Source organism: Opisthocomus hoazin, chromosome 6, assembly GCF_030867145.1.
Source record: "Opisthocomus hoazin isolate bOpiHoa1 chromosome 6, bOpiHoa1.hap1, whole genome shotgun sequence".
Lineage (NCBI taxonomy): Eukaryota > Metazoa > Chordata > Aves > Opisthocomiformes > Opisthocomidae > Opisthocomus > Opisthocomus hoazin.
Window position 1 is genome coordinate 2114284 of NC_134419.1, and position 20064 is coordinate 2134347.

A 20064-nucleotide genomic window follows, 5' to 3' on the forward strand; every position below is an offset into this window, starting at 1 on the left:
GGCGCGACGCGCTGCCGCGGCCTAGCGTCGCCGCCATGCAGGGCCCCGCCGGGGCCCGGTGGCCTTCCCGGTGAGTGGCGGCGGGGCGGGGAGCCGGCCCAACGGCTGGGCCCGCTCGGGGCCCGAGGCGCGGCGCTCCGTCCGGCGGCCCCCGCCGGTGTCCCGGCCTGAGCGGGCCGCGGGCGAGCGCGGGCCGCAGCGCGCCGGTGTAACCGGCCCCGCAGGCCGCCGCGGGCCCCGTCCCTTGCCGCTGTATTGCCGCACCGGTTCCCGTTTGTAAGCTCAGCCCCAGAAAACCAAATACCAGTCCAATGTCTGCCAGGCTTTTATTTTGCGGCAGGCGCTGCCCGCCCCCCCGTCACCCCTCCTGCCACCGCTTTAGGAAGCCTCCCGAGAAGCTGAGGGGAGGTTTCCTGGAGGAGCTGCATAATTCCACGGCCATCACACCGAATGCTTTAAAGGATTGAAACCCTTTACTATTTAACAACCACAACGGCTTCAATCCTTTAAAGCGTTGGTGAAAGTTAAGGGATCAGTAATTCGGTGTTTGGTGGTTCATATTTTGTTGACCATAACAGAACATCTCCGGTGGCTTTCAGGCAAGGATCGGCAGCAAGTTCTGGCAGCCACAGGCGAGCGAGCATCGTGAGCGGCATCTGCGCAGCCGGAGCAGGGAGCCACCGAAGCTGCTCCACAACGTCCCAGGGCAAAGCTGCGGGCAGGGCGTCTCTCGCGGGCAGCAAGCGTGCCGTCCGGGTGAGAGCCGGTTACACCATTACGAACCTCCCATCTGGGAGTCGCTGCGGGCGGTACAAGTGGTCAGAAGGGAAGTGGGAGAGGGGGGAGGAAAGAAAAGGTATGTTGGAAGGTGGGAGCTGTGGAGAAAGAAAATGATCCAAGAGCTTAATCCATTCTGAAATGAAGACAATTAGTGACCAAAACCAATCTGCAAGAGTCATAAAAAAAATTCAAAATAGAGTAAGAGTTCTCCTCCTAATCTGAGAACTACTTTTTTTCAAATCTCTGTGAGATATGTGGACAGTAGGACCTCTGCCTACAACCCAGAATATTCCCATAACATAACCCGAGTCGTTTAAAGACCTTACTGAATACCTTCTTCCAATGGGATATTTTGAGCGGTGTAATAAAAAAAGATGCAGAACTGTTTCTTTCATCGCTTTTGCTCTGCTGTGAATTTGACTTGAATAGTTGCGGTCAGGAAGCCGCTCTTGGTAGTCATTATAGAATAAATCAGCTGAAAAAGGCACTAGGGTTAACCAGGTAGGAGAAGTGGGTCTGACAGCGAGACAAACATAGTTTCTCCAGATATTTTGCAACCATTTCTATAAGGAGAGCTCCAAAGAAGTCCCAGGCGAAGGTGGCAGCCCCCTCCAGGCTGGAGCCTAAGGGGAGAGCGGCAAGTCAAGCCCCCTGCCCCCGCCCTGGTGTGTATCGGGCATCATTTGCAGACCGGGGTTACCCGTCTGTCCCCTCAGGTTCCTGCCTGCATCAGGGCCTTCTTCTTGTTCCAGATAAGACAAAATGTTGCAAGTGTCATCACTGTTGCTGGTTTTGGGAACGCAGTGAAACTGTTGTGATTATTTCATTATTTCTTCAGGTTTTTGATGATGAAGGAAACGATGTGACGCCCCGTCCACTCTTCCATTCCCATCCAAAGACCGCTGTACCCAGGCAGGGCAAGCTCTCAGCACCAGGCGCTTACTCTGGGGCCACGGGATTTGGTTTTCCCTCTTCTGTTTCCCTGCATCAGCTACCAGGCGTGAATGCTAGTCTAGGTTCGTTCTCAAGGTGAGTCAACGTGCTGGCTCTTAACTCCTGTCTCCCAGGGTGGCTACCCTGCAGCGGCCACACAGCTGCTCCTCAGAGAGGCTGGGAGCTGGAATAACTGTGCAGGGTTAATAATTATGCGCTGTTGTCAAAATGCAGAAACTTGCCGGTCATAGTCGTCATTTAAAATGTGAGGAATAGCAACTAATAAATGGCATTCGTCTGCCAGGAACTGGCTCTGTCAGAACTGCTGCTGAAATGCTAATACAGACAGGTGGAAGCCGACTGCAGCACACACTCCTGTGATATTTCTAGTTGTATTCAAATGCTCCTTCCTAAACCACATTTTTTCTATGTAGCACACCAGAACGGACCATTTTTAGAGCTGGTGATGAGTACCTCACAGTTCAACAACGCAGACACCCAGACAGCAGATTTTGCAGTGCTTAGGCCTGCACACAAAGTTACGGTGGAACCTCTAGACACGTATGCGACAAAACACTATCTCAAAGGTAGAGAAGGCTGTGTGCTGGCTGTCTGAGCAAGGCTGTAGAGCTGAGCAGGGGCCTTTGCAGCTCGTGAATGCACTCCCTTCAGCTACCTCAGCTGCTCCCGGCCCTTCCCAGGCGTGTTTTTTCAAAAACTGGAATATATCAATGCCTGCTTAGCTGTGGGTATGGAAAAACGCTCTGGAGACAAAAGGTCTGGCTGCACTGGAGAGTCACGCATTTCTTTAAACTGTTTTGTCAGTCTTATTGACACTTCTTCAGTACAGACCACATTTCTTAAAAACGTGACTCCTTCAGTTCAAATATCAACGTATTGTCACATAATAAGAATCCTTTCTTTTACCTCTGGGCGCATATGTGCATCCGTTTCCAAAAATGTTCTTCTACAAAAACTTTCGAGTTAACACTGCTACATTACGTGTTTCACTGCTGACCAGCTTTCATTGACAAACCTTCAGTGCAGAGGGAATAAACAAAGTCAATGGACTCGAGCTGTTTTATCTTCAGGCTGGCAAATTCAATTAAGTCGTGTGAAAGAAGGTAAATAACTATTTGTGTTTAAAATGAAAAATAATGAACCACATCGCTTTATCCAATGGTGCGAACACACTCGAACTGTATGGAGTGGAGATGCTATTTATTTAAGCAAAAGGACTAAAAGACTAGTAAAGTCAGCACTGGAAAAATATACAAGTTAAAGAAAAGCATTATTTACTGTTTCCTTTGTGAACGTTAATGTTGTTGTGATTTCTGAGAAAAAGAGATTGCTCTTTGAGAAACAGCTTTTTGTCATGTTTCCTAGGGCAGTTATCGTAAGGGATAATCCTAGAGGTAAGGATATTAACCAGGAGCAAATACGCGCCAAAAAAAGGACTTACAAATACAAGGTATCTCCTGAAAAATAAATGCATCCTTTTCGGAGACAAGAGCTCTTCATTTAAAAAACCAAAATGAAATTATTTAACTTTAGCTTTAAATACAAATGTTAAAAATTGTCTTTTTCAAATGCCTTTTGTATATTTATAATTGCGCCCACATGGCTTTTGAGGAAGCGACAATCTTCTGACAAACGTCCCAACCGTACCCAAGTTTTGAGTTTTACTTCTAGTTATCATCACAGCTGTCTCCTCTGTGAGCATTATCTGGTTTTGTTAACAAGCTGATCCCTTCAGAGGAGCTTCATGGGCATTCCAGGCATTTCAGCACGTGCAAGGCGCCAGAGGGTCCTCATTCTGGTTGGGAAGGGTGCTGTCTGTGGGTATGTGTTGTCACACAGTCGGTAGCCAACACTTCACGTTATTATATGCTTAGAATGAATCTGAGAGCTCAACAGCTTCTTTTCCATCAGCTGTTTGATGCCTCAGGATATGCTGTCAGAGGAATTCTTCCTTTTAAAGTCTTTTTCAAACTATTTCATGGTTTCATGGTTTTCTTTCCTAAGCCTTCTCTGATGCAAGCATCGCTGTATGTGCTCTTACAGGCTTCTGTGGTTTATCCTGATAACAACGCTGCTGTTTTTGCAGTGCTTTGCCAGCTGACGCCTGGACTCTCACATACTGTTTCTGCTTACTTCTTTGTTACTGAAGGACATACGGAAGCAGCAGTACCTCTACCTCAAACACATCAACAGCTGAGTCCGTGCTAGATGAAATAGCAGAACCTGGCTCTCAACGAGACACAACTGCTCGCTTATCTGGTAAAGAACATACGCTGAGTAATTACAGACTCACACAGTTCTCGGGAGCACTGTGATTTGCGAGACACTGCAGTCAGTGGGTGCGAGATGCCCAGCACTTCAAAGGAACTCCCGTGCCTCACAAGTTTTGGCTCCTGATCGTTAAAATACTTTTAGAATTGATTTGTCTTCTTTTCAATTTCGAGCAGAACAGGTCTCACTTGTTAACCTCATATAATTTCTCAGATGTGCAGGTGAGGCGAGAGGACACACAAGAAGAATTGACAGAAGAAGACTTAGACAGGAGAGTGGATATTTACCTCACAGAGACGGAAACTATCTGGATACTGGATATGCCACCTGTGGCGGTGTCTGTGGAATCAGAAGATGCTGGAAGAGTTCTGTATGTATACTGGTAGTTGTGTACATGCATGTAGTGTGCTCAGCACACCCAGTTTCTGGTGATTGCAAAGTGCTGAACAGGCTGCTCACGCGTAGGCTCAGTGAGCTGACTGCTACAGTTTGCTGTTTCACCTTTGTTTAAAGCCATATTGGGCTCGATTCTCTCTTTTGACAAGACAGCCTAAATTCCTTACAACTCCATCTTGTTGATCCAATTCATACCCTCTTTCACTGATAAATTAAGGCAGATTAGCAAGTTAATAGTGGGGTAGTGACAAGAGAACACACAGGGAAAGGGGGAAAGAGAAGATGGCAAAGTATGTGATACATGAATTACACAATTTAAACGAAATCAGTAAGAAATCACAAACCTCTGCACTGATTCTCTTGTGTAGCTTTACAGACGATCATTTCTTAATAACAAAGATATAAGCAAAGTAGGCAGGCCTTGGGTTCCTCTGAAGCTCTTCACATGCTTCCAGCTAGAAGGCAGCTCACCCCACTGCAAGTGACCTTGCCTGTTCAAATATTGTGCCTCCTCTTCGTTGCACCCAGTGCGTTTCCACTGCAGAGCCTCCTCCCTGGAGGAGGTTAACTTTGGTAGGGAGTTAACCCAGAACGCGTAGTTTTTTGGCTTTCTCCCAGGAGCTGACAGGGCTGGAGTGCAGCAAAGTTCTCTCTGTGACAGTTGTCAGACCGATAGCCTTGTCACACAGCTTCTGTAGATCTCAAAGCCTGAGATGCAGCATACTGCAGTTGGCAAGTCAAACACCTTACCTAAGTGGGTTTTTTCTGCTCACATACACACAGAGTTCATGGTAGGGCTCCAACCCCCACTGTCTGCGAATCAGACTGGTGTGATTTTGGGGAAGAAGGACGAGGAAGAGCATCCTATGCAGCACGTATTGTCAGCTGTATAGCAACAGACAGTGGCTCTTCCTGAGCACAGCACCCGTCGGTGGACAGAGACTGGGTGTCATCTATGTCTGCCGTGAAAATACTGAAACCAAAATAACAGGAGAAGTTTCACAGTTCCCACCGACCATTCCTACAGAACCTGAGGGCTGGACGAAACAGAAGTGTAGGAGTTTCATTTTTGTCTCTTGGATGCACTGCCTTTTGGGCCCAAGTGATGAAAGCTACGTATTTCTGAACCCCTCTGAATTCCACCACAGTTCACAGGTAGTCAGAGTAGAGATTTTTGCTGATGCCTACCTCTACAGGCCATTTCTGTTTTAGGACAGCAACACAAGGTCAGAAACAGCTGCTGAAAGACAATATGCAGAGTGAAATAAAATCTAGCAATCCAAAAAAACTGAGCAGTAAATTTATGACATGGAGTATCCTCTCCTGTTCAACTTGTGGTTAAATACACTGAGAAGTCGAATGCAAATATTTTTCAGAAAGTCAGTATACACCTTCTTTTTTTCAAGGGAGCGGAATAGGATTTACAGTGAGATTTGCAAAAATAGACCTGGCAATGATCACTTTGTAGAAAAAATGATGCAAACCATTAACGGAGCTGCAAAGAACAAGGAAGTGCAATGTGACAAAATCATCGTGGAAGATAAAGGTAAACTCTCAGAGTACCAAATAGGAAAGGGTATTTAATAAGAACGGGCTTTCATTTACTACACTGTACTCTCAGTTGGATTTATTATTACCTGTAGTTTACTTATTAAATATTTATTTGGGAAAACTCTAGCATTCAGCTAGATCACGGGACCTCAGAAGACTCCCCGCACACAGGCAGGACACTGTGGAAGGGGTTTTTTTTCTTTCTTCTGTCTCTAAGAAGAAGATGTTTCCTCAACTTTCCCTTCCAGAGCTTTAAGTTCAGACAGGCTAGCGTGACTTGCCATGGCCTTTTCTGCCCCTCCTGAAACCTGAACGTTGGTACGGGTACGCTGCATCCGTCGCAATAAAATAGTCATTACGCTAGCTGAGAGCTGCGGTGCCCTGCCTGCCTCAGCACTTTGCAAGCAGAGGGGGCTTCGCAGGAGGCAAAACTTCACTGAATACTCAACTATGCTCTTGAAATATGAAAGGACACAGTTCCTTTTTTTCCCCCTTAACATTTCAGTGACACTGGTTTCTATTTCTCTTTGCCATAACGCAGAGACCCTCTATTATGAGGTTTAAAATCTTGGGGAAAGCAGATCTTGGCAGCCTCATAAAATAGGTGTTATTCTACAAAATGTTCAAGCTACAATGCTCTAGAAAAATGACAGACGAAGATCTAGGTTTCAGATGCGCGTGCTGAGCTTTGCCTCACTGCGGACACTTTTTTGTGTAGGAGGCCAAAGAAAACTATGGGGAATGCTGTCCCAAACATTTTTCCTTTGTGCTCACTAGAGTATGTAAAATGAGTGGGAAAAAAAGTATATCAAAAGGAGAAGTAAAAATAGGTATTAATCTGATTTGAAAACCTACCTTCCCCTTTTTTGTGCGCCTTGCGCGTCAGCAGGGCTCATTCCAGCCCACGTTTGGGAAGCTGAGCCCACAGAGGCAAGGTTGCGGAGCGTTGTTTCACCGGGAGACGGCCCTGCTGAAGGGCAGCCACGCGCCCAGAGACCCTGGCGCAGCTCTGCAATCGCGCAACAGCTCCTGCTGCAGCCTTGTCCCGCCCGCAGCTGGTTTCAAAGCCCCTCCGCCAAACAGCTGGGAGGGTCCTATAAAAACTAAATCTTTGCTCAGCTGTACCTAGTCCTTTACAACGTACCAGAACCAGAGACTTGTACGATGCCGTGTAATTCATTTCTAGGGGTGATGGTCACTTCCTGGGACTTGTACGATTCATCTCATGTCCTGGAAATAGAACCTGTGTCGAAAGCAGAAGCTAGCAGAGCCACAACTGGGAGAAGCAGCAAACCTCGTACAACCAAAGAGCACGATCACACTACATCTGTCTCTTCTGATGGAGGTAACATGTTTTCCAGGTTTACACTTCCGCTGTGTCTTTATCCTTCTACACCATGCACATCACTATGGTGCGTGGTGAAAACTACATGACGAAAATGCGTCGTCTCCCTGTCTGGCACTTCAAAAAATGAAAGTTTGCTAAAGAATCTTGGACAGGTCTGCACCAAGACCTTTTCTGTACAATGCCATCATAAACGATGCTAAAGAACAATGAATAGTCAGTGGCAAAGTTTGCTGGTACTAACTCACTTAGGACAGTAGAAGCAAAACACCAGTTGCAAAAAATTCCAGAAGTATCTCATCGTACTGAGTATTTGAGCAATAAAACAAAATTAAAGCAAGAAAAAATAACGCAAATATTTTTTTATGAGATAGATCCTTCTATGCTTTTTGCAGGTGGAGGAGGAGGAGACTTCTTATCCCTTTGACTTTTACATGCAAAGTATTATCATGTTAAAACTGTTTTTTCTCATATTATCTGTTGTCAGGCAGCACAACTTCTTCTATAGTGATTTCCGAAAGCGCTGTTCTTGCCAGAATCCACGAAGAGGAGGAATGCCACTCAGAAGCTATATTAACATCAGAAAACTTTCAGCAGGATTTGTTTTTCATGGAGAGGATTCTAATGGAGAACATTTTTCAACCCAAACTTGCAGCTTACCGGCAGTTTCCTGTCCTTATAGGTTTGTTTCTTACTGGCTGCCCTGGTTTCAGCACAAGGCTTTGCGTGCTATTGAAAGTCATGGAGTTATGTCCCTCCTTGCATGTCTTTACAGACAACAGGTCATTTAAGAAATAGACAAAGGAGAGGAGAGTTTGTGAGATATCAATGTGAACTTTGCAGTTTTACGCTCACTTTAACAGACATCCCTACAACACTTTGTGGAAGAACTGAATGAATGAATTCTGAACTGGCTCATCCCCCCTTATCACCACAAACTTAGACTTACTCAGAATATTAGTCAGGCTTGTTTCCCGACAGTGAAGATACAGATTAATTCTGCTACTTCTCCAACCATTTTTTGCATTGGAATGCCTTTTACGTTTCTTTAATATGTATTTTATAAGGAGACTGATGGTAAACAGAAGTTGCAGCCCGACAGATGTTCAGTGTCTAACATGAAATACATACATTGCAGACTGTAAGAGGCATTACCCGGACCCAAGTGCTCCATAATATTTTACCTTTTACAGGAGTTCCACCTCAACACAGGGATTTAAAAAAAAAAAAAAAAAAGGCAGATTCACACTGGTTTTACTGTATTGCACTGCTTCATGTCATAGAGAGTTTCAGTTTCTCAGGCAATGACCCTGTTATATTCTGTCACTCGTCAGGAACTAGCTACAGCTGGGGCACGGTGCTGGCCAGGAGTTTTGTTCTGACAATATGGCAGTTATTGTGTTCTTATTTTGTTAACAGTGATCTGACATCAATTTACGTAAAATAAAGGGGTGAGCAAACAAACAAAAAAAGTATTGAGCAAATGCAGTCTAAAAATATGCTCTACACTTAATTTTCCTAAGTAATGGGCAACTTATTACAGCATCATGTAACTTAGCTACAGTGTTACAGCACCAATGCGTAAGTGTGGATCTTTAAAATTTGGCACCTAACTTGAAAACATCCTGGTTTAAACAAAATTTTAAATATGAGAGATTAGGAACATTCCTGGTGGGAGGTGGACATAAACACGTAACTTGTTGCTGGGTAGCTAAATCCCCTCATTAAACACTGGAGCGTAACTGGCACACTGCAGCCTAACCCAGCCATCTTCTGCGGCCCTGTCAACATGTTAGCCACAGTTTTAGGAGTTAGGATGTCTTAATTCCTCAAATCTTCACTATTTCTTTTGCTGCAAACTATTTGCTGGAAGGGCAGATTTTTCTTCTGATGTGAATGACCGGAGTTAGATAAATGAGGTGTTACTACTCAGACTCTACCATATTTGTGCATTTTAGATCCCAACGTTACATCAGACGCTAGTGGTACAGTAGCAGCCGTGAAAGAAGCTGAACAGAAAGAACATGGCAAGGAAAAGAAGGATAAGGAAGAGCAGAAGGAAGCACTCCTTGACCCATCAATTCTGTCAGATCTAAATAAAACCCCAGAAGAAATTGTGCCTCCCAGACTGGAATGGCTGTGGTCATATACCTGTGATTTAACTAACGGTCTCACTGTGAGCAGCATGGCTTGGAGCAAAGTGAACCCAGTGAGTTAACAAATCGTGTCTTCTAAGCTGTTTGCAAAATGGTATAAGCAGTTGTTGGTGTGCATAAACTCCTGATTTTGATGTACGTTGGTGGGAGGGATCTCAGAGAGGTCCCTACAGTCAGGTAGGTTGTCTTTGCATCCCACTCTCTGCATTTTGTCCTTCCATACAACAACATGGCTACATTATTCTACCGGTTGGACAGCTGTACTAGCTCCTTTTGCAGCTAATGTTGGGAGACAAAAGTAGAAGTATTGTTACCTATTCCATTAAATAGTGCGCATTAAAATATGGTTACAGTATAATGTGTATTCATCTCTGGAAAGGGACATATTTTTATGATGGCCAGGGAGGGGATGTTGCAAACACAACTGATAGTGGCTATGAATGCACTTTTAGTTGAACCACTTTCCAGTATTCTAGAAATTCTGAAATGCTGCTCTTCCTGCGTGTTAATTCTACTTGCATACGACACAAGCGTTACTTTTCCAGACTTTGCACCGAGAGTCACTGTTAGCAGAAAGTTGCCTGTTAAAAAAATACAACTGAACTTCAAGTTAAACTGAGATATATCTGTTAATCTGTGCTTCTAGGACCTTCTAGCTGTTGGGTACGGAGCATTTGATTTTAAGGAACAGAAGAAAGGCTTGGCTTGCTGTTGGTCGTTGAAGAACCCCATGGTAACAAGCAGCCAGTTTATTTTCTTTCTTTCTCTTCAATGCATTTTTCTGCTATACTATTTCTGCTTTATTTATTTCCCCTCTTCTGTTTCAAAAAGCAAGACCTAGCCAGTAAGGTTGAATTTGCTAGCCCAAAGCACACATTTCTGGAAAACTGATTCCGACCGCAGTACCTAGCGATGTGCTGAAATCTTGACCCAAGGACAGTGCCTGCCGGAGGCAGCTGAGTTTCTGTGCCTGTCCCTCCTCTCAGCTGACACTCGCAGCAGAGGTGCTGGCTGCGCTGGCGGTTTGGTAACACGGACATCTGCTCGCAGGAACTAAACCCAGTGCACACAGGCCACCAAACAACCAACAGGTGATGGCAGCTCTCAGGCAGCGCCAGTCTACGCTAGGCAACTTAGCAACGCAGATCTCTCCATCCCATTTCCCATCCTAGAGCAACCTCCCCAAGACTCTTGCGTTATTACTGTGGGTAGACCCAGGTGTGCAGAAAATATTTTTTAGGCTGGAAAAGTCTTGAGCACAGCAGAAGTGAAAATAAATTAATTTACCCTTTGTTTTTCAAAATCTATAGACCGTTAGTTCAATGCTTCCAAACTTTCATTACAGAGAACATCTGTACTTTAAATTTAAGGATTTTCTTTTCCAATCCATTTTCTGTTGCACCATGAAATTCTGTTAGGCTGAAGGAAAAAAGTGAGAAGTATATAATATAATTATCTACTCTCACTTCTCATAATACCGTCAAAAAGTCAGTAGATTTCATAGATGTAATATTTATATCTTTACATACCCATCTGAAAAGTGATCCTTTCTAAACTAGCCATTTTTAAAAATGATCGTGGATATCTCAGTTACAAAGTGACACAGTAAAAACCATCTGACTGCCATCGAATCACACAACTCTAGTTTGATTTGTTCTACAAGCTTCACTTGGCCAAAACTGTGTATTATACTATTTTAAAGCATGCAGAGTCACGTCTTTGGTGCATATGGATCACGCCAACAACAACCAAATACTGCTGGGTTCCCTGGTGTCACCATAGTCCTCAAGTCCCTAACCTTAAGAAATCAGACCTGGCGCACACACTGAAATACAGTTCTTTGCAAACTAACACTCTACTGCTTCCATTTCAAGAGCTCAGTGCAGCGACTTTTAGGATTTAATCTTACAACAGAGCTGAGTAAGTTGTTTGGTTACATGGAGAAACCACATGGAAGTAGCAGTTTACAGATGACCTGAAGTATGTTAGGTTGCATTTAATCTGCAGCTAAGTGTCTGTAACTGGAAAGGTACTTACCTTCATATTGCCAGATGGAAAACAACGGCAGAAATTTTCCAAAATGCCAAGTTTGTTATAAAAAAAACCTCAGTCAAACAAAAACCCCACATAGCTGAATGTTAGGGAACTTGATTTTTAGATATTTGGAGTAGGCCCATCTAACTTATTTTACAGTGTCATATTTCTGCATAGTCTTTATTTTTTCCTAATTTTATCAGCTGTAGCAAGAAATAAACTGAACCATTTAGAATACAGTACCTAGTTTCTGTCTAGAAGTAGTCACTATGGTCATCAGCACTTGAATTTTCCAACAGAGCCTGGCGATTCACTATCCAGTATTGAGAAGACTGAGGTAAATTGAGAAACTAACTTAAAATGTTCTTGTCTTTTTCTACTGGTCAGTGGCCAGAGCGTATTTTCCGGTGTGAGCACAGTGTTACTGCTTTGGATTTTTCTATGGCAAGCCCGAACCTTTTGGCAGTTGGAATGTCCAATGGTTCTGTCGCAATCTATAATGTACGGAGTTGTAAGGACACTGCGCTTTTGGACAGCAGGTAAGGCTACGATTTCCCATGTCCTCCCACCTTGGTCACGTCTTAGCACATAACAAATAGAAGAATCTCTACAGCTGAGAAGCTGGGGGAATAGTAACTCTTGAGAAGTAAGGCTTCTGAACGCTCAGGGGTGTTGCACAATTTTTTCATTTCCAGCTTTTGTCAGTATCTTGCAGTTTTGACTGGAAATACCTACATAAACACTGAATACTCTCAAACACTAGAAGTTTCCGGAGCAAAATTGTGGACACAGAACTTTATGGTTACGCATAAATGCCTGGAAGCACCAGCGTGGGCCACCCAGACATTTCCCATCTGCCTGCTTACACCGATACAGCCAAATCCTCAGCCGCGGCCCTGCTCCCTCTGCACTGCCACCATTCTCTGTTCTTACTTCCGCTGATAAACGCTTGCATTACCTTAACACCACTGGTCCTTCTTTGGGGTACGAAACTCTGCGCCGCTGCTGCGCACACAGAGCGAGTTCCCCACATTGGAAAAGTCAAACAAATGAGTGCTGTGCTCTGACTTTTTAAGAAAATGTAGCAAGTTACCACCATATATAATTTTATATTCCATGTATTAACTAGGACAATCCTGCCCCAGATAATAAATCCTTATGGGAGACCAGTGGTAGCTTTTGCTGTTTTCTCACTGATTCCACATGCCAAAAATGGAGAGAATACCAGAATCGGCAAGGGATAAACAGGAATGAAGAAGAAAATGAGGGGGAGGGGGTGATCAGGGAGACATGCCCTAAGGGCAGCTCCCCAGGTCTAGGGCACTCCCCTATAAAGTGCAGACTGACTTCATGATTCAAGTGGCCACAAAAGGTGTGTCAGCACATGAACAGTGCCCCAAAACGAAATATCAAACATGATCGATGAAAGAAAAAATTTCCTGGAGTAAACAGCCAGTGTTCAGATTTTTTTTTTAAAGAAAAGCTAAACAACATTTCTGTCATAAGACTTGACGTTCATGACAATGTGAAAGGTTAATTACTTTTCATATATATTGTCTTGGTTTTGTTCATATATGATTTATCATGCGCATCTTTTGTCCCAGTGAATCCTTAAATAGACATACAGGTCCTGTATGGCAACTGAGGTGGGTGGAACAGGACAGAGGTGCAACAGAAGATGGCAAAAAAGAGAGATTAATCTGCATCTCAGCAGATGGCCGCGTAACCGAGTGGCTGATACAGAAAAGACTAGATTGCACTGGTAAGCGTTCTGCCCTGCAGCTTTTCTGCAGAGGGATAATACCTGAAATTGCAATTGCTTCATTTTATTTCAGGTGACATTCTTTTATACCAGTTATCATGCACAAAACATTTCAGAGCTGTTGAGCATCCCAAAGAAACGTTCATAGCACTGTCACATCCCTGTTTGACAAAACTTCTTGCTATTTGCACAGATCTGATGAAAATAAAGCGAACAGAAAGTGAGAAGAAAAAATTACCAGGTGAGAAAGAAAGGAAACGTGAAGCTCTGATATCTCAGCAGGCAGCTGGAATGTGCTTTGACTTCCATCCAAAGGTAGGAAGTCCGTCCTGGCTAAAGTATTATCCAGGTAAACTGTGCAGCAGGGGTGAGATCCTCAGCTGGAGCTACCTTAATATGCACTAGCCTGGGACTTGGCACTGGCATTTAAAGCATATTTAGTTCTGAAACAAATTGCTTCTTGGCTAATAACAGTTTTACCCAAAACGGATGGTATGGCAAACCAAGCAAGTAGTCCCTGAGTGTGAACAACTGTATCATTTCAGCCACGTTACTCACGTTTGCTGCGGGCCAGGGTAGCTTTCCTCTGTGCATTGATCAAATCAGTGAGAGTTTGACCGTTCAGCATCTCCCGAGCCTACGGCTTAGATGGCTGTGCTTCTCCCCCTTATCCAGCTGAAGATTTTGTCCTCGGACTATTTGGAGAATTGATGTGTTCGCCCATGTGGATCGCAGAAAGTCCGAGGCTTTCAGGAGTCAGAAATCACAGTGCCTGTTCTGCACAGGTGGAGAACACGCAGAGCAGATCCGATGCATTCGGGCACGGCTGTATGGGCTGCACATACACCTCTGCCGCACGCAGGCAAGCGGCCCACCACATCATCCTGGCAACCCCACCTTAGATCTTCAGAGGACTGTCACTGCCAAACCCATCCAGTCCTTTACGTACTTTTGGATGAGTGATAAATAAGTTAATGCCATTTAGGCTACTTTTACCTTTCTTTCAGGATTCTAATTTTTATCTTGCTGGAACAGAAGAGGGTCACATCCACAAGTGTTCTTGTTCATGCAGTAAGCAGTTTCTAGAAACGTACCGAGGCCATAAGGTGAGTGATGCATAGAAAAAGTAATGACAGCAGAAGCTGTTCAGTTAAGTTCACAAACGTAATAGCTTCTTTGCTTATATTTACTAAGCAACACATCTGCAACAAAAGAAACCTAAACTTCTTTTCTTGTATTAGGAGTGAATTCCCATAGCACAAAGCATCACAGTCTTACAGGATTACTTTCTACACTATAAGGATTTTTTTTTTTTAAAAGTCATTTATTAAAACTTGTACCAGAAACTGTTTTAAAGCTTTAGTTCTGGCTTTATTTTAAGAAAGCAATCAGTAACCTGATTGTCCTGCAAACCACAGCTGAATAGTCTTACCTCAGAGAAAGATGGCAGAACTTACAGCACCTCTTTTTCTGACAATCTTTGCTTCACCCAAGCAGCTCCCCTTTCAGCACCAGCTTCTCCTAACAACTGGTGGAGGGACAGAAGCAGCTGAGTGCTTTTTATTCCCAAGACCTCTCCTGTCTTACCACATCGGCTGCGTCCTGATTTCCTATGGGTACACGTAACACAATGCTGGTTTTGCTGTTAAGGTCAGAGCAGTCAGGGATTTCCACGAAAGGTCACTATTGAAAACCACCCTGTGAGGCCGTAGCTCTAGAATAACACAAAGTTCTTTTTTGTTTCTTCCCAAACACCAAGGGTCCTGTGTACAAAGTCGCTTGGAATCCATTCAGCACTGACATGTTCCTAAGCTGCTCTGCAGACTGGAGCATTATTTTGTGGCACCAGGATTCGCAGATGCCCATTTTAACTTTCACTTCCGCCACCGCTTTTGTTCATGACATTATGTGGTCTCCAAAATCAGCCTTCGTATTTGCAGCAGTGAATGAAAGCAGAGTCGAAATTTGGGACCTTAGCGTCAGCACGTAAGTAATTACTTTTCTCAAAGTAAAACTTCATGGCACAAAGGCTACGCATTATTGCCTGATCAGCATTGTTATCAGATCATGACAGCTCCACGCCATTTGCTTGCTTAGTTATTGAACGTCTTGCATTTTGAAATACTCACTTTGTGAAAGGAGATGGTAGGCAACAGAGAATTGCGATTGTAAGAGAAGGAGCTGGATGCCTTGTGGAACTGATAAAGGGTAAAACTGTGTTTTTCCTGCAGAAATCATAGATTCTACCACTGCTGTAGTTAAAAGGAAAAACCACAAAACTGAGCTACTTGGGACCTTTTATAAAGCTAAGATGGTCAGAAGTTCAGACGCCTCTCACATTTTCCCACTACTGTAAAGCAGGTGCACATCTCACCTGCAGCTTGGTTAATCTGTGGCCCTGTACTGCTGCTCTGAACTATTCAGTATTAATGACAGCATGAAGTCCACAGTGGAGCAGGGGACCTGCCACATCTTGCGATAGCAAAAAAGCAAATTATTCATGTAATAAAAATATTAAGCATCACCACCACTCCTATTAGGCAATAGGACAGATTTTAGGCAACCAGGATATCTTAGTTAATAGCAGCTGGGATTTTTGTTCTGGTAGAGACCAAACAGAACACTGCTTCACTTCGCAGCTTTTGAGTTAATCCAGGACATGAAAAGTGAAACACGTGACACTTACCAGGCCTGCATTGCTGCTAGGCTTTACCTGGCAGCAGACTGGGGCAAATGCAATGCGACCTGTTAATTCTTGCCTCTGCGGGGCTGCAGGTTGAACCCCGTGCTCTCTCGCTCTGCCAACCCAGGAGTGAAGTTCACGTCTGTCCTCTTTGCTAAGAACGCCGACTGCCTTCTCGTCGGAGACAGTAAGGGAGAAGTCAGTGTGTCTGAGCTGCAGAACCTGGCTGCTCCCAGCAGCAGCAAGGTACGGTTCACTGGGAAGAGGTGGCGGTCCTCACAGGCCTGCACGCTTGTCTGCTGCTTCCGTCCTCGGAAAGGGGTTTCTGTTCAAGCTCTAGCTCATAAATATTGAAATAGGTGGAATCAGATACCATTCCATATCCAGATTAAAACCGAAGGTGGCTCTTGCTCTTCTGCAAGCCATACCAGTAGAAACTTCAGGAACAGTTAAGTCAACGCCAAACTTCAGGTGTCACTTGATCGCAAATCCAGAGGTTCGCCACAGCTGGATTTGCGAGGGACATTCGGGGAAGGGCAGGATGGTGAAGCATCCTCTAACTGCAGTCTGCGGGTGACTGTGTTGGGCAGGACGCCCTTACCTGCTGCCAGCACAGCAACAACGGGCCATCTCCTGGCCTCCACGGAGACAGCCTCCCTCTGTTGGCGTCAGCACAGCCGCCAGCCCTTCGGCTCCGCGCTGCCTGCATCCTTGTAGAAGCCACGGCTTATCCCCGCGAGGGCTCTTCTGCCCTAGAGGCCTTGTGGGAATGTGACTTGCCTTACAGCTAGGTTCCTTTCCACTCACCACTGCACAGATTCCGTGTCAGCCGCAGTGTAAAAGCCAACGGATGCCAACTGTGAACCCCTGCTGTTCCCTTTTGCATAAATCAGTGCTAATTTACACCAGAGCCCCACTGGGCCCTCCTTGCCTGGTGCACAGCACAAAACCCTGATGTACACCCTGGGTACCAGCACCCGGTGGATCCCTCCTCCAGGATCTCTCCGCAGGTGGCCCGCGGTGGCACCGCTCCCTTGGTCCATTCAGCCTGAGCAAGTGGCTTTGGCTTACTGGCCTTGGGTTCCCAGTCTGTAAAGTGGGACTGGTACGTTTTGTATTCCCTTCTGAGTTACATGGTGCAAAAGACTAAACTTCAGTTGGAAAGAATGAAAATGCTGATGCTAATCTAGCCTTCATTCTTAGGGTATCAAGCATTAATAATTCACAACTGTCAGCGTTGCATTTAGGAATTCTGGTAATTACCAGCCTCAGAGCTGTAAACCACAGAGCAAAAAGAGATTTCCCTTGAAAACCAAAAGTGAGGCCATTGTTGTGGGGTTTTTATTCTTTCCTACAAATCACCACGAAGCAGCCCAAGTGCTCTGAGCAGAGAAATTGCTCAGTTAATAAGAGTATAGGCATCATTTGCTGGGTATGTCACCAGAACAGGACTAAAACCAGCAGTGCTCACTTTCACAGACTTTGGGCACGTGGCATAGCTGGTCACCGAGTCGCAGAGCCTCTTCAGGCAGAGGGAGCCCCGCTTCCCCGCATCATCCGTTTCTTTCGCTCCTGTTTCTGCTAACAGCAAGGTCTTCCTAGGCTTAGGTATGTACAAGGCTTAGCATGACAGGGTCCATACTACAGCTAATGAGAAAGGGAGATAATTACTTCAGGGGCAATCACCTCAAAGTACAGCTACCACACATGTATCATCTTGAAAATTAATTTCCTTTATAAACAAGATCTATGTTTGTACGTGGCTCAGTATGATGCTACAAGTGCAATCCAAGCAGGCCTGCCAAAAAGTGCTGTTTTCAAGGAGCACTGCTAGAGCTAAGCACAGTATTAACAGAATGCCAGAGAACCAGCCGACGTAAAACAGACTACCTTAGTCTGCCTGCTGGATGCTCATTGCACAAGCAATTCTGTTCTCCGTTCCCAAACAGGAATTTTGGATCGCTGCATGTCTCACACTGCCATTACACTGTCATATAGCTCTTTTTTTTTCCCCCTCTTCTTTTACAGGTTGGAACCTTGCATGACATAATTGGTCCTGCTGTAGCTGTTTAACAGTAGCTAAATGGTACCAGCTGGTAAACTGCACAAAAGACTTACGGCAGTATTAACATAAACCATTTATTCTTTTTCAATCATTAAAATTTCTCTTTGAAACCATACTGGTTAGAAACTGCCTCCAAAGGCTCTAACTTTTCCCCTGGAAGTCCCCCTCATTAGACAACCAGCATTAGCACACAGACGGCCTTCCCAATAATACAGCTATGGGAAAGGAAAGGTCCCCGTAGTCTTTTCTCCTTGGGGTTTTTTCTCCTTGTTTTTTCCCCCTCCAAGGTCTTTTCTCCTTGGGTTACTCAAAAAGCAGAAATGCCAGAATCACCTCCTGTATAGGCCACTCTGTAATACAGCCCAGGCCCTTACCAGATGCGGTCTGTATCTTCCCTCTGAAATCCTACAGTAAATGCACGGACTTTCCATCCGCTCCATCTTGTCTGTCGGCCCACAAACCACCGCGGAGCTTGGAGTGGCGTCAGGTGCTCCTGCGAGCTGCAGATCATCCCACACCAGGCAAAAGCAGAGACCAGCTTTCTCAACAATCCCTGACAAATTAGGATAATGTGAAATCGCCGTTTGAAGTCGCTTTGTTCCACACTGACCCTTTTCTGAAAGCCCCCCCCTCCCCGCGAGGTAACAGCGTGGTCCTGGAGTAAGGACTGACTTCCATCCCCCCCAGCAGCTGGAGAGCCAAAAGCTGCGGGGAACACTGGCTCACGCCCGCCTTGCTGCTTGAGGCAGGCAGTGCTGGGCTGTCCGGGCAGTCTTTTTTGAGAGCAGAACAGAAGAAACAGAAAAAAGGACCCAGCGAGGCACCAGGTGGACCGTGGTGTCTCAGAGGATTTTCAGAGACCGACTGCTCACAGCAAGCACGCAGCGTCTCCGCAGACGAGTAATTAAGGCTCAGGTCTAGGCTACGGCCCTCCTGCCTGCTCGGTGCAGCAGGGATCCCCGGCACAGGAGCCGGGCGATGCAAAAGCTGTTGCCAGCTGACGGGGGCAACACCTGCCTGCTCTCGAAAGCGTTACGCAGCGAGACGTATTTTATAGACACGGAACATTCAGCCTCTCTCATTAGCCTGACAGTAAACGTCCGACATTTAAACACATCGCTGAAGTTAAAGATCATTTGTGATGCATTAGCAGCCACTTCCTCCTGTGTTCCGCGCATTTTACAGCGAACATGCAAGCTTACCCTGGACATAAAATTAATCTTTGCGCATTGCAAAGAAAGACACCCATTAAGGTGAATCATGTGTTAATCATTATTAAAAATCTGAACAAAATACACCATATATTTTCCTTCGGTGGTCATGACTATTCACTTACTGATGCTACTGGTAAAAACCAAGGTTTCCGTCAAGGCTGTAACACATCATAATTCACCCTGCACATGGTGTAAACTAATTAACTCTAATATTATGGTGCTGAAAAACACTTGTGGTGCTAGGAAGAGCTAAAGATCTCCAAAGTTCCTTACGTATTTGGTTATGAAATACAGAATTTCTGACCTCTTAATTGAGAAATTTTCTCCTTCAGGCATTTTATTGCAAGAATTTTTTATAGACGCTTACAGCAACTGCAGCCAACAACATCCATGGCAGCATAAGCAACCTGCCAGCCTCTGCTCCCAGAGCACAGTAACACTGCTCCACGCTGCTTTAGTGACCCCGCTCCTGTCTTTCAGATACTGCCAAAAGGAAAAGGACAGCCAGGAGACCGATCCGTAGCCATTCCATGCTGTGCTTACAGCCACCTCGTCTCTTGTCTACGCCTTTTTGGGCGAGGGCCGCGTCCGCAGGCCTCACCGCAGACATACGTGAGCCGTGCAGCGGCAGCGGGGCTGCTCCCCTGCACCCAGGTACCCGGGAGGCAAACACCGACGGACGCAAGCTGTCAGACAGCCCCGCCGCTCCGTGCGGTTTGTTACAGCGAGCCCACTGTGCTCAAAGCAGGACCGTGTCCTATCACCCTAGCAAGGCTTTTGCAGGCTCAGATGCCTACATTTGCCACAAAAAACCCCTCAGCATGTGATTTCATCGTGACTGCCCGGCGCTGGC

At 45.3% G+C, this 20064-nt stretch overlaps 1 protein-coding gene across 1 annotated transcript; it reads left to right on the forward strand.

Annotated features, from left to right (window-relative positions):
* Positions 1-3: 3 nt before the first annotated feature.
* Positions 4-19284, forward strand: DNAI4 (dynein axonemal intermediate chain 4). Its single transcript, XM_075424273.1, has 17 exons — positions 4-70; positions 600-756; positions 1619-1809; positions 3884-3993; positions 4219-4375; positions 5808-5947; positions 7139-7297; positions 7785-7979; positions 9256-9506; positions 10100-10186; positions 11875-12026; positions 13092-13249; positions 13443-13564; positions 14257-14355; positions 15009-15235; positions 16025-16178; positions 17961-19284. Exons 1-17 carry the CDS (start codon positions 36-38, stop codon positions 18003-18005), a joined length of 2439 nt encoding a protein of 812 aa, XP_075280388.1. The 5' UTR covers positions 4-35; the 3' UTR covers positions 18006-19284.
* The last annotated feature ends 780 nt before the right edge of the window (positions 19285-20064 follow it).

Bases quoted from the DNA above. Each gene is read 5' to 3' on its own strand.
- DNAI4 (XM_075424273.1), top strand. From the start codon at position 36: ATGCAGGGCCCCGCCGGGGCCCGGTGGCCTTCCCG. The intron at 71-599 runs GTGAGTGGCGGC...GGTGGCTTTCAG, and splicing joins GGGGCCCGGTGGCCTTCCCG to GCAAGGATCGGCAGCAAGTT. The intron at 15,236-16,024 runs GTAAGTAATTAC...GCGGGGCTGCAG, and splicing joins TGGGACCTTAGCGTCAGCAC to GTTGAACCCCGTGCTCTCTC.